The 13,303-nt window shown below is 41.4% G+C and overlaps 1 protein-coding gene across 5 annotated transcripts in view; it reads left to right on the top strand.

Moving 5' to 3' along the window:
- CFTR (CF transmembrane conductance regulator) overlaps positions 1-13,303 on the top strand; it is an 89,586-nt gene that overhangs the window by 19,480 nt on the left and 56,803 nt on the right. For 4 of the 5 annotated variants that reach the window (XR_014539248.1, XR_014539249.1, XM_083574314.1 and 1 more), the window contains exons 4-8: positions 2,769-2,984; positions 6,399-6,488; positions 7,936-8,099; positions 9,910-10,035; positions 13,019-13,265. Coding sequence is in view for 3 of the 5 variants with exons in the window: in XM_083574314.1 (XP_083430440.1) it covers positions 2,769-2,984; positions 6,399-6,488; positions 7,936-8,099; positions 9,910-10,035; positions 13,019-13,265 (843 nt within the window). In the remaining 2 variants the exon portion in view is untranslated. Of the gene's footprint in view, positions 1-2,768; positions 2,985-6,398; positions 6,489-7,935; positions 8,118-9,909; positions 10,036-13,018; positions 13,266-13,303 lie in introns of those variants that run through there. The other variant, XM_083574316.1, reaches the window with a different exon arrangement.

The raw sequence follows: 13,303 nt of genomic DNA, 5'->3' as shown, positions 1-13,303 counted from the left end.
CTTTCTCCCCCATCACATATAGGGAGAAGGTAGAGATCTAGGGCTTTGTTTCTGGACTGATAAAGAAACAGAGGAACTAGATTTTGCTTTATTTATGCTTCTTTTCTGGAGTTACCTCTAGAGTAACAGCTGCTCTAATACTCCAGAGGCCTTTGAACCAGAGATTTGGAAAGGTTCCAGATTTGAGAACGTCACGGTGCAGTTGTCGGTAGTTGTGTACGACGATTTCACGTGTGTAAAATACTCTGCTATGAAATGTAATTTTAAATGGAGGAAAAAAATCCTATGTTGGGGCCATAAAAAGGTGATTGCAGTCATTATGTGTTTACTTGCGACACTGCTATTTGCTTAAGAAATCATGGTATATCAAATAAAACAAGGTGTGTGAATCAGCGTTATGCAACATGATACTCCAATACTATGCAGTGCTCATGACAAGCATAAAAGAGGAAACTTAGTGCTGGAAACTGGTGTTTAATCCACCTCCCGCCCCTGTCTTGCTCTGCTGAAATATGTGGAAGTTCCCTGTCATTCACTTCAGAAAGCGCAGGAAAGAAACATTTGGCCTCCCTGCTCCTTTTAAAATGTTCTTGCACCCTTTCTTTGGTCTGTTCATTCTTGCTGTTTTCCCTATGCCTTCCTTGTAATTTTTCACACTGCACGCAACAGGGTAAAACATGTTTCCTAATTTGCTGTGGTTTCATTTCATCAGTTTTCTTGTAAAGACGTAACACATCAATGCCACTGTCTTCTGAATAGCATGATCTGTTGCATCAATAATGAGGCTATGTTTCAATGAGAAATGGGAAATCTTCTTCAACCTGGGGGTCACATTCTGGACCCTTCTGGACCCTTCTGGACCATCGACCAAGGATCAGATGGCTTTGGTGGGTGGAGCCAAAGGCAAAAGTGGGCTATAAAGAGCTCTTTAGCTTCCATCTATACAAGCATGGGTGGCGCTGTGGGTTAAACTACAGAGCCTAGGACTTGCCGATCAGGAGGTCGGCGGTTCGAATCCCCACGACGGGGTGAGCTCCTGTTGTTCGGTTCCTGCTCCTGCCAACCTAGCAGTTCGAACTACTAGCAGTTCGAACATCAAAGTGCAAGTAGATAAATAGGTACCGCTCCAGCGGGAAGGTAAACAGTGTTTCCGTGCGCTGCTCTGGTTCGCCAGAAGCGGCTTAGTCATGCTGGCCACATGACCCGGAAGCTGTACGCCAGCTCCCTCAGCCAATAAAGTGAAATGAGTGCCGCAACCTCAGAGTCGGCCACGACTGGACCTAATGGTCTTTTACCTTTACCATTATGCAAGCAAAAAGTGGTATTGGTTTTCAAGGACACATGGCAGCAGGGCTGGTGAGGGATATGGTTTAAATGAATGAAGAATACCAAGTATAACAGTTTTTGAAGGAGTGTGTGAAAACAGGCAATATGCATTTTATGTACAGACTCTGTACCTTTACAAATAATGCCTAAATACACTGGGTTAGAAACTTGCCCGACTGTAGCATCGCCATCTAACTTGCCTGCCTGCTCACATTCTCACACTATGGAGATTATTCTTGCCAAAATATAAATTGAACAAGGAAGTTGTTGTACCTGTGGTTCTATATTGAATCATTCCCATGACACCCACTCACCCTTTAGGGTCAGCAAGCAAAGTTATATATTGCCAGTAGTCATTCCTTGTATATTCCCGTAAGTGCTATAAATCACTTTGGTACAATAATCTGAAAACGTATTTGCTATCTCTATATGGTATATACACAACAAACATTAGCGAATAGTATCATTCCTACTGCTGCACAAATGGTATGATTTGTAAATACCAGACCACGACAGAAGTTTCTTGGATCTCAAGATATATGAAATACCTCTGTGATATTCTTGCCCTTGAATCTTACATACTCACATATAAAAACAGCTGTCATCATTATTTTTGGTGCCTGATCCTAGAATTATATGGACTCAAACACACCTGCCCAAGCCTCTTTTTAATTGTTCTTTTATAAATATTACTCTTTGTATACTAAAAACACTGCTGTGTTGGTCCAACACAAGTCTGTTGTGTATCTTTTTTTGTAAAATTATATGTGATCATGTAAAAGGATGTGAGTACTTAAAACATGAGCTATATAATTCAGTGTGTAAGTTTTAGACCATTTCTGAAAACACCGTATGAATAGCAGCTCTGCCAATTGATCTGTTTGGAAGTGATTACACAAAATAATGAGAAATCGATGCATACCACTGGCCTCAGGTCATTTAAAGGACAGAATACAAAAGGACACTTATGATCTGATAGGTCTCAAGGAAACTCCAAGGTCTCAAGGCAAACTCTTAGCTTTAATTTTGGAAGGGAGACTGGGTGCCCCATGCAGATTTGCCCTTCAGCGCTCCCTCCAGCACCCACCACCTGAGGCAAGTTCTGCCCCACAACCAACAACCCACATATGCAGCAAAGAAAGATGAACGAGAAAGAACCGCAAACCACAAGAAGATGAAAACCAACAACCGTGTAACTGTGGTAGAATTAACTGACAAATTGTTGCCTTTGTTAAAAGATTTGGCAGGGTGTGATTTGGGGCAGGGATTCATTTGCCAATCAGAAGCAAGGCTTTGCATACAGTGTAATCCCAGTGTACCAAGTACAAGCTGTATTGGATGAGAACCTTAGTTTAATTATACAAATATTAACATTAAGACTGCCAGCGGGTTTTCAAGTTTTATTGACATCGACGTTTCGTCCCCCCCCCCCCTTTCCGCAGGAAGTAACAAAATCTGTGCAGCCTCTTTTGCTGGGGAGAATTATTGCTTCTTATGATCCGTCCAATTCACACGAACGATCAATAGCTTACTATTTAGCCATAGGACTCTGCCTTCTCTTTGTTGCGCGGATGTTGCTGCTTCACCCAGCTATATTTGGCCTCCATCATATCGGGATGCAAATAAGGATAGCAATGTTCAGCTTAATCTACAAAAAGGTAGGACTTGTCTTTAATTTACACGAGCTGTAAGTACAATTAAATCTATGGAAGACTTGGATCCTAATAGTTGGCTCGCATTGCAATTGTGGAAACAGTCCAGTGGCACAAAGAGACACCTTTTCAGATGCTGTTTATAACATTTCTGTTCAATGTGGATATAGTGTTGTGCAATGTGGATATAGTGTTTTTTATGATTCAATTTTTTGTTTTTAATATGCTTCCTTGTTGTTTGTTTCTTGATGTTATTTTTTTATTATTATTATTAATTGCGCAGCAGTTTGTGGACCTTGATTGGAAAAGAGATACACACATTTAACTAACTAAATAAACCATGCACTGAGTTCGTACTAGAAGTGATTATTTTATCTGGAAACCAACCTTACATTAACAGAACATTCTTTTTTAAAAATCTGTTGTACCAGATTTTAGTTTCAGACTAGTTTCATATTTTATTGCATCTGTGATGAATTTCAGTGTGTTATAACCAGCGAAATTCTGCCGAATGGTTCACGCTGTACCAGCAATGGTCTGGCCATCCATAGGTACACACACTCCCTGCTCTCTTTGGATGCTCCGATTTCCTCCCTGGCTCTGCTCCTGCTTCAACCAGGAGTCTTGCATAATACCTGGTGTTGGGGGAGGAATGGCTGCTTCTGATGTTGTTTACCAAATGCTACCTTTGATATAAGTGTTCCCTAGTTGCACGTTGACAGGGCTGGGAAGGGATTTTATCTGCAACCCTCCTTGGCTAGTTGGATGATGAGAATTCTAGACAAACACTGGTTTCAACAAGGCCTAAGGTGAGAGTCAAGCCAAGGGGCAGGCCAAGGTCCAGGTCAGCAGATGTTCAGGCAGGTGAAAGGCTGGTCAAGGGACAGGCCAAATTTTAGGTCCATGTAAGCTGACAATCAGGCCCAGGTATGACCTGGTATCAAGACATTGTTTCAGCAGCATTCCAGCCTCCCATTGAGACTTTTTAGCCACCAGAACTCCACCCTGGACTCAGCCACTGTTGAATTAAGAGTAACGAAAATGCAGCTAGGAAGCTCAAATCATACATATGGCTGACACCCTTTTTTTGGAAATTAAACCAATGTGCAGACTTTAATATTCAAAAACTTTAACACTGCAGAAAATTATTGACGAATTAAAACATGATATTTACAGTCACACGCTTCTCCAAGCATGGGCTCACAGTCTCTTCCTCAAACTCCCAAACAACTATATTTTCCTCTCTTTCCAGAGCTCAGCACTTAGCCTTCTGTATCTCAATTAGGCTATGCCTTGCAGCTGCCATGAGAGTCTTCCACTTTTACCGTCTCCTGCAGCTTCGCTCCCTTTCTTACAAGCAGAGAAAGAAGCGTTCCAACACCCTATTCAACTTAGCAGTGTTCACAGTGGATTCTAAGTCATCTTGCTTCACATAAAATGGAGTTTCTCCTTCACTAGATACCTCAAATGTGACCAATGTCAGCCAATCACATGAAAACTACTTCTCTGGAATTCAGTTGCGTGTGTAGGTCCCCAGGCCACCCCTCAAATAACTTCACACATAACACGTAATTTTAGTTTTGGTTTTTGGGCACTATTTTGGCCACAACTTTATTAAAATACAAAATCAGTGAGTGGTTGTTTAGACATTGGTTATGACTATCTGTACCTCCGCCTGGGACAGAACTGACATCCCAAGGTCCGATCGGTAGCCAGTAGAAGGGAAAGTCAAATTTGGGGGTCATTTGAGCTAAGCGTCGGACCCACGCCGCTCACCCCAGCAGCTCCCCGAAAGCTTGCCGGCCCTGGTCCCATGACAGGGATTCCCATGACAGGGATTGGGCGGCCCTGGTCCCATGACAGGGATTGGACGAAATCCTGGCAAGCCCCAGGATTCCTTTAATGGAATTCCCTTCAGCGCAATAGGAGGGGCAGGCACAGCTTATCCTGACCCCTCCACCACCAGCATATTATAAGCAATGCCTAACCGCAACCTTACAAGTTGTGACGAATTGCTGAGTAGTAGGCAAAAACCAAATGGCACAGCCAATCACCAAATGGCAAAATTCCTACTAGGCCCCTGCTCCAAAGCAGATGACCCCATGACAGGCAAAGCAAGGTCAACTGGAAAAGAGGGCGGGCGGGCGGGCGGGTGATCCGATGCACTCTGCAAAGAGAAAGAGAAACCAGAGTGCACCAATATTTAAAGACTATGGTCCCACCCACCCAATTTGCAACATACAATTTGCCCCAGCAACCCGGTTACCCAATCATAATGCCAGGCAACAACTCTTAACCTGCCTGGCAACAAGAGGCCTGGCCCGGCGGCCCACACCGCAACACGTGCTCTCATTTATTGGAGAACACGCTTTACCAACCAATCATATATAAACACATAGTAATGCATACAACCATTTACAATTTTGGTGACTTAAGTTACTATACTTAACAGCCACAACCTCTTCTTAGTTTCTGCAGAGAGTACTCTTGATGAGAAGGGTCCTATGCTTGAGTGCCCTTAACTCGCAAGGAGTCCTCTTCAGAATCTAAACATTCCTCCTGACTGTGAGGATGTCCGCCTGTCTTGAGGCAATGTTGCCTTCTGTGGGCACGGGAGTAATTCTGCCTGCAATTCCCTTTCTGTGTGGAGGGACCCTTGCCCGTCCCTGCTTCTCCTTGGCTGTTGTTCTGGGGTGTTCCTGAGTTTCTGGTGGCTCTAGATAATCTTCCACCAGATCCTCAGAAGTGGATTTATATTGTAGGGGCATAACAACCACTGAATTACAGCCCCTCCACAAATATACTTCCCAGTGGTTATGCCAGAGGTACCAAGGCAGCAGGTGATCTGCTATAGTGTTTGATTCCTTGTCCCCAAATGTTTTTATTACATTGGAAACAGCAATGTAATTGCATGCTTTCCAAACCAGAATTGGAAACAATGGTTTGAAGTGGGTTTCCAGTTTTGGGAGAAAAATGCTTAAGTGTCTAAGGCTCGGACCTGACAGCCGAAACAGGGCCTGGCTGTTGTACCTGAATCAGCTCAGTATGAGTGAATAATACAGTATATTGCCTTATGTAAATACAATTAGAAATGGCAGTAGATGCATTGAAGAAAAGGTCAGTATTTGCATGCTGATCATATCAGAATATATTAGAGTGTGATAGATAAAATAAGCTTAGACTGAAATCAAAAAACACTTAACAGGAAACCGCATTTCAATACTGTGGGACTTAGTTTTGAATAAACAAGCCTAGGCTCACACATTAATGCTTTCCTGTGTAGGAAGTAATATTCCGTTGGCATTTACTAACATCTAGTTGATAATAGCTGTGTAATATGGTATTTGTGCTGCTTCATCTAATTATTTGATGGTTGTTGTTTTTTTTAAAAAAAATCATTTGTTTTGTTTTGTTTTTCAGACCTTAAAATTATCAAGCAGAGTCCTTGACAATATAAGCACTGGACAACTTGTTAGCCTCCTTTCAAACAATCTGAACAAATTTGATGAAGTATGTTGGTGCTAATATAATCATGTTCACTGTATTGCATTTCTTTGCAAGAGGAATGGGTATTTCTAGATTCCAGGCCATTCTAAAGTGCTTTGAATCACTGGAGCTGAAGTTAACGGGGTGTGGTGAATAGTTTTAGTGAATTGTGTGGCTTGAGCTAATTACAAAAAGAAGAAGATGATAAATGTCACTGTATTAGGTATGCTAGCACAGAGATATTACTCACACGCTGCTTCGTTTGCGTCTCAGCTCTTCTAGATCTAGGTGGTTCATTTATTTGTTTAAAATACTTATATTCCACCTCTCACCCCCTGCTACCTGATGTGTCTTATAAAACAAAATACAGAGAAATATATGTGATTGCCAGTTCCCAGCCAGTTATCTTCTCTGGCATACTCTGTCGTCAACATTCCTTCACACTCTGGTCTGACTAAGGGTGTGCCTGGCAGTGTACTGCTGATTTACTGCTCGAACAACCACTATATGTGCTTGCTTCACTGTAAATTTCGTACTTGACTAGTGGTGGATAATTACTGCTCAAGGCCATAACAGTTCTTCACTGCTATTTCCCTCAGGATGTTTGACAGACACAGTAAAAACTACTCAGGAGTGCAGTGTACCTAATTCTGCCCCCATGGGCAGAAATAATTGGATACAGGGCTAGCCCTATCGTCAGACAAAGTGAGGTAAACTGCCTTGGGGAGCAAAACTATGTATGTTACACAGCACGTCCTGATCCACCTAAACAAGGCTGCTGCTTCAGGTATACTGTATCAGTGTTTTATTAAGGTTTTATTGCCAGTCCAGCTGGTTTCTGTATATGGAACCAGGAGGTGCACAGCAACTTGTCATTGGCCTCAGGCAGCAAAATGCCTTAGGCCAGCCCTGACAGAGTATGAGTTTAAAGGCAGAATCCACCATTGTGCCTTGCTTATTGCATAGGGTTACGGGATGACTGCTGTTCTTTTCATACTAAGGGAAAACAGCAAGAGCATGTTAGTGTGGGTGGTGTGGCACTATGCTTGCAAGCTTGCATGGCAGTAGTGAGGTCAGGGCAACTCCAGCCAGAGCTCCCTCAACACAAGATGTAATACGTGAATGAAATTATGAATACATTTATACGGAGAGAGCCAGACCAAGATAGGGTGACTTGGGAACTGTGTGGGAAGGACTCCTTACCTCCTTCTCAAAGACTGGATATGTTCAGTACAGGGGAACAGAGAGTAGGCCCAGATTTGGAAAAAATAAACCTGGTCCAACCTCTTGTCCTGCCTGAGGGAATCAGCTCAGTGATGGACATGAGGTTGGAGAATGGGGATGGAGACTCAGGAGAATGTGGGGAGGAACTAAGGAAAAGCCTTGAACTCTCCACCCCTCTTGCCTATTTTCTTTCCTGTGACTATCTTTGCATACTACCAGTGAGCAATGCTGTGATTTTCCTCCCCAGGGTTTAGCTTTAGCTCATTTTGTGTGGATTGCACCTTTACAAGTCTTGCTGCTGATGGGACTTCTCTGCGAGATGCTGCAGGCCTCGGCGTTTTGTGGACTTGGTTTCCTAATTCTTGTTGCCCTTTTCCAAGCCTGGCTAGGGCGAATGATGATGAAATACAGGTGACAAAGCAATTGCGGGTATTTCTTTCAAATATTAAGGGTTTTAAAAGCTTGCTAATGACAGATTCTGAATAAATCCTGCCAACATTTTGCTATTAACAGGGCTCTCATATTGTATGTGTTTATACCATATATTGGATCTTACATTTCCATATATTGGATCTTACATTTGGAGGGAATATATTTAATACTTGTAAATTGGGGAATAATCCAAAGCTAGGCATGAACATACTTCCAGTTTTTAGAGGAACCAAAGTTTTCATAGGCATTAATGATTGTTAATTCACTCGGCTATTAATTTACACATTTTCATATGATCCTTCTGTTAATGAAACCAATGTTGGTTTACAACATACAATGACTTAAGATATTTATTTGTTAGGTTTTTATATTGCTCTTAATCTGAAGGTCACAGGGCAGTTTACAATATAAAGACACAAAAATATATAGCATAATAACAAATACAAATGACACCCAGTTTAAAAGGCCATAGATTGTTTAATTAGGCAAAGGCCTGGAATAAGAGGAATGTCTAGAATGGGCTATGCTGTTCGAGTCATTCAAGGTTGAGTCATTAAGCTGGATCTGTTGAAACAAGCTTGAACACCAGTGTCTTTCCACAGTCTCTTGATCACTCCAGCAAGTTCTGCTGCTATAAAGCCTTCATCAGTTGATCCAGCCAGAACAGAGTCGTCAAACATCATCAGCTCTGCCAAAATCTATCAAAAACTCCTGTCACTGAGGGCTGGATCACAGTATCAGGAATGGAGGGCAGATTTTGCACAAACCACAACTTTACCCATGATTATATTACCTTACTTTTCTCCACATTGGCAATAATAATCTACATATATATGGAGGGGGGGAACTACAGAGGTGCATAGATGGAATGTTGGGGGTTGCGTTTTATATGTACAAGATACACACACGCGCGTGCACGCACACACACACACACACACACATGACCAATAGCTACTACAAGCAGAAACAGGTGTGAATTATTATTTTCCAAAGAACATATGTACTCTCAGTTCTTGCTGCAAATCAACCCAGGTGCTTGATCTGTGAGGTTGGGTTTATCTATATGCCAGAGAAAGTTTACTGACACAGGTAGCTATTCTAGGGAAAAAAGGAACAGGGAGAGAAGAGGAAAAGATGCAAATTCAAAGGCTATTATATAATGTTCCATAATGAACTTGCACAGTGACCAGGTAAAATGGCCATTGCAGAATGAGACATACGGGAGGTTGGTCCTGGTGACAGAGGGGGTGCTATGAACCTCCCCCACCCTGATGCAGTCAAACTATTGGTGATGGAGACAGTTATGGAGTGGAAAAGTCAAATGACCATCTGAGCTATAGAAGCTTATAACACCTTTTGATTCAACCTGGTGGACTTTGAAAATAAAAGAAATAGCATTGAATGTGAATCTGTTGAAGAATAAAAAATTGCTCTAAAATTTGGAGAGGGTCTCCTTGTTCCTATGAAGCAATTCTGAGTTTTTTGGGATTTATCTCATTTCTAAAGGAAGCAAACGTGCCAAGTCTATCTTTTTACCTTAACTTGGAAGATTGTTATAATTTAGGTTTATTATTATGCACAAATTATAAAAGCTGCAGGCCAGTAGCCATTTAATTGCCTGGTTAGTTCAAACTGGTGATGAGTTGGGTCCTGATGGCAATTATACTCCTCCAGCTGATGTATTTTCTGAAGAAATAGCTTCATTTTCCCCAAGACTATGTCATGTTTCCAGTGGTATCAAGAATATACAGATAGGTACTAAACATAACTGGGTTGATCTGTTTTACAGAGATCAGAGAGCAGGAAAGATCAATGAGAGACTTGTACTCACTGCAGAAATGATTGAGAATATACAATCAGTCAAAGCTTACTGTTGGGAGAATGCAATGGAAAACATGATTGAAAGTGTGCGTCAGTAAGTATTTGCCCCTCCAATATTGTCCATGTAATCTTTATTCCTGTGGGTTTATTTGGTAGTTTCATTAAACAGGACATTTTTGCTCTCCACTAAAGTTTTAATCCCCTGCAAATGAGATAAATTATTTTAGCCCTATTAATCCTATAATGAAATGTATTGGGCCATTTTGGGTTACGCATTTAAGCTGCCGGTCCAGCTATTGTGTTGCGCATTTTACAAATTTAAATAGGAGAAATGTGATTCTTTTGGGTGGCTGTGTAGCAAAGGTTTTACCTCTAGAAGATAGAGCTGAGTTTATAAGGTAAATTGGGGGGAATGTGGAAATTTAAACCAGTAATGATCTCAACCCCTGTTTTTCTGCGGCACTCAGGCTGTTTTGGAGGACTGAAACTAAAGCTCTAGAAAATATGTGATGGCCAAGGTTAATCTTTAAAATGAAAGTTTGCATTTTGGTGTGCTTATCGGGGTGGAGAACTTGTAGCCCTCCAGATATTGTTGGCCATCCACTCCAGCCAGCATGGCCAAATATCAGGGATGGAAGGAGCTGGAGAACCACATTTTTGGCCATCTCTGGCCTACAGTATCTGACAGAACAGGAAAAATATTTCAAATTCCAAGAGGCTCATCCTCAACAGAAATGAATAATGCAGATTATTCAGCATTCTAGTTTCACATTCCAACCCTGCACAAAGCTAAAAAAACCCATATCAGTCCTCGATGCCAACACTAAATGTTTAAATACTGGATAATCAGGTAACTGGATTGTTTTGTAGCTCTTTCATCTTGGTCTATTGCATACGGAACTTAGGCAATTTGTTTCCTTAACTATTTATTATATGGTTACTATGTGTTTTCCTTTTAAAAAAATATTCCCCCTCCCCTTGTTTGATATACAGAACTGATTGTGGTACTGGGTGTGTCCCTTCTCTGTTTTAGAAGAAAAACCAGCCTGTAGCCTTAATGCCTGGCACACTGTGTACGAGTGTTAAATATGAGTAGCAGCAGTTTTCAGCATTTCAGTTAGAATTAGCAGGGGCTCAAAATGTTTAGAAACCAGAAAGAGTTGTACTATGTTAGAGCCAACTTAAAGAAAGGGAGTGAAGAAAGTTCAGCGCAAGCCTAGGATCCAGTGTTCCTTGAAATTATAATTTTTAGGTACAAAATGCAATAATATGGTAGGGAAGGAGTAAGAAGAAACAGCACATTCGCTTTCATTAATCAATCATCAGTGTAACAATCCGTATTGGATGCTTACCTTCAAAAGATGTAATGGGGGGGAAAGAGAGTAGCTGATTGATCTTTATCAATTTCAGATTTTGCTATAGATTTGGGACACCTTGCTTGTGAAAGTGTATCTTTTGACCATTTAAAAAATATTTCCCGTTAATTCTCTGGCCGATTTCATTTTGTATTTTAAGAAACTCTGTTTGACTTCCCTGTTTTTGCTTCTCAAAATTATTCATCAACATATACTTTTGCTGTTTCACCAGCTAGTAGATTTCCACCTCAGCTTTAAGCATGCCTAGATGGAAGCACGTTCCACTGATTTCACGTGCTCCCCAAACATGTGTGCCATTTCTGACTGGGACCTGTTCATTCTGACTCTAACCATTAACCATATATAGGCTGTAATCTGCATAGCGTCTCCTCCTTTTGGAATCCTATCAAAGTCATGATTTGGGCTGTAAACTGGAGACAGAGAGTTGTCCTTTCCCCACCCCAGTGTGCATTAGGTTCCAGCTGCCAAGACTCACTTTGGTTTGCTGTCTTATTGGCCATGCAATGAATTCTACATTTCCACAGTCTGGTTTAGTGTTGGAGATCTCTTCCATTCCCATGCCAAGCAATGTACAGGCCAGGGGCTCTCTGGGAACTGAATCCCAATGCAGCCCTGATGATGTATGTGTTCACTGAATGATTAACCTCTTATTGCTACAGTGCTGCATTGGGGTAAAGGGTGCTCCAAAGCTCAACCCACGGCTGTCATTTTATTGCACTATTGTACAATACAGAGATTTCTGTGAGTCTGGAGTATAATAAGCTGATAAAGAGCTTCATAATTTCCCAAAGTGCTGCAGATTTTGATGAAGCAGTTTATCCAAGCATGTAGAGCTACGCAGCTGTTCCTTTTCCTTATTAACATCTGCATCGGGACTTTTTTTGGTTTTAAAAATTTCATTGTGAATGCAGTTCCCCCCACACATACTTTTATTCAGAATTGCATATTTGTGCTTCTTTGCTGACCTACCCAACAGAAGCAAACCAAGAAGATAACTAATAAAAATTCTCAGCTTATTTGGACAATAGTTAGTCTGTCGTCTCTAGGTCTAGAATCTCTTCAAAATTGCATGCTTTTGCAGATGCAGTATAATCACTTGCGAGAAAAAGAAACAGAAGAACAGGGAAATGAAGTCACTTTCACCCTAGTCACATTGTGTAAAGACATACCCGGATTTTTGCAGAAAATGTCACATTTGCCCTATCCACAAACTCTTTGGGCTGTGATATTTTCTGAAATCTCTAGCAATTTGTTGGCAGAACACATTGCTGTCATAGTTTGCTATCACCTAGATGGTTGCTACTAGAAGCCAACTAGTTTTAGAGATTTCCCTTGTCTCCAAATGTGCAGCTCTGATTTAACACACCTTTTAGTTGAAGTGTTGACCTGAGCAAAATGTGGTGTGAATGTTAGAGTTTTGGATATAGGTTCAAATTCCTATCCAAATTCTTGGATGTAGGTTCAAATTCCTAAGCTCACTAGGCAATCCTGGGCCAGTCACTGTTTCACAGCTCAACCTACACCACGGGGGTACCTTATACCGAAGGATTGGTTGTTGCACTTTCGTGCCGCCCTCATTCACATTCTGAGCTACAGCTGTTTTCCAAGCATTTATTTGCAGCCCCAGCTGCTTCTGCTTTTAGGGTGGCATACCTTTCCCCAGGTATAATGACTTCCACATTTTGCTTTTCTCTTTGACAGACCTGAACTGAAGCTGACCCAAAAAGCTGCTTATGTGAGATATTTCAATAGCTCAGCATTCTTCTTCTCTGGATTTTTTGTGGTGTTCTTGGCTGTGCTTCCGTACGCACTGATCTACGGAATTATTCTCAGGAAAATATTTACCACCATCTCATTTTGCATTGTTCTTCGAATGGCGGTCACTAGGCAGTTTCCTTGGGCTGTGCAGACATGGTATGATTCTCTTGGAGCAATAAACAAAATACAGGTACAATACATAAACCTAGTTCCCTACAGGAATAGAAG

This window comes from Podarcis filfolensis (assembly GCF_964270895.1).
Source record: "Podarcis filfolensis genome assembly, chromosome: 10".
In the NCBI taxonomy this organism is placed as follows: Eukaryota; Metazoa; Chordata; class Lepidosauria; order Squamata; family Lacertidae; genus Podarcis; species Podarcis filfolensis.
This window is presented reverse-complemented; position numbering and strand designations above follow the sequence as displayed.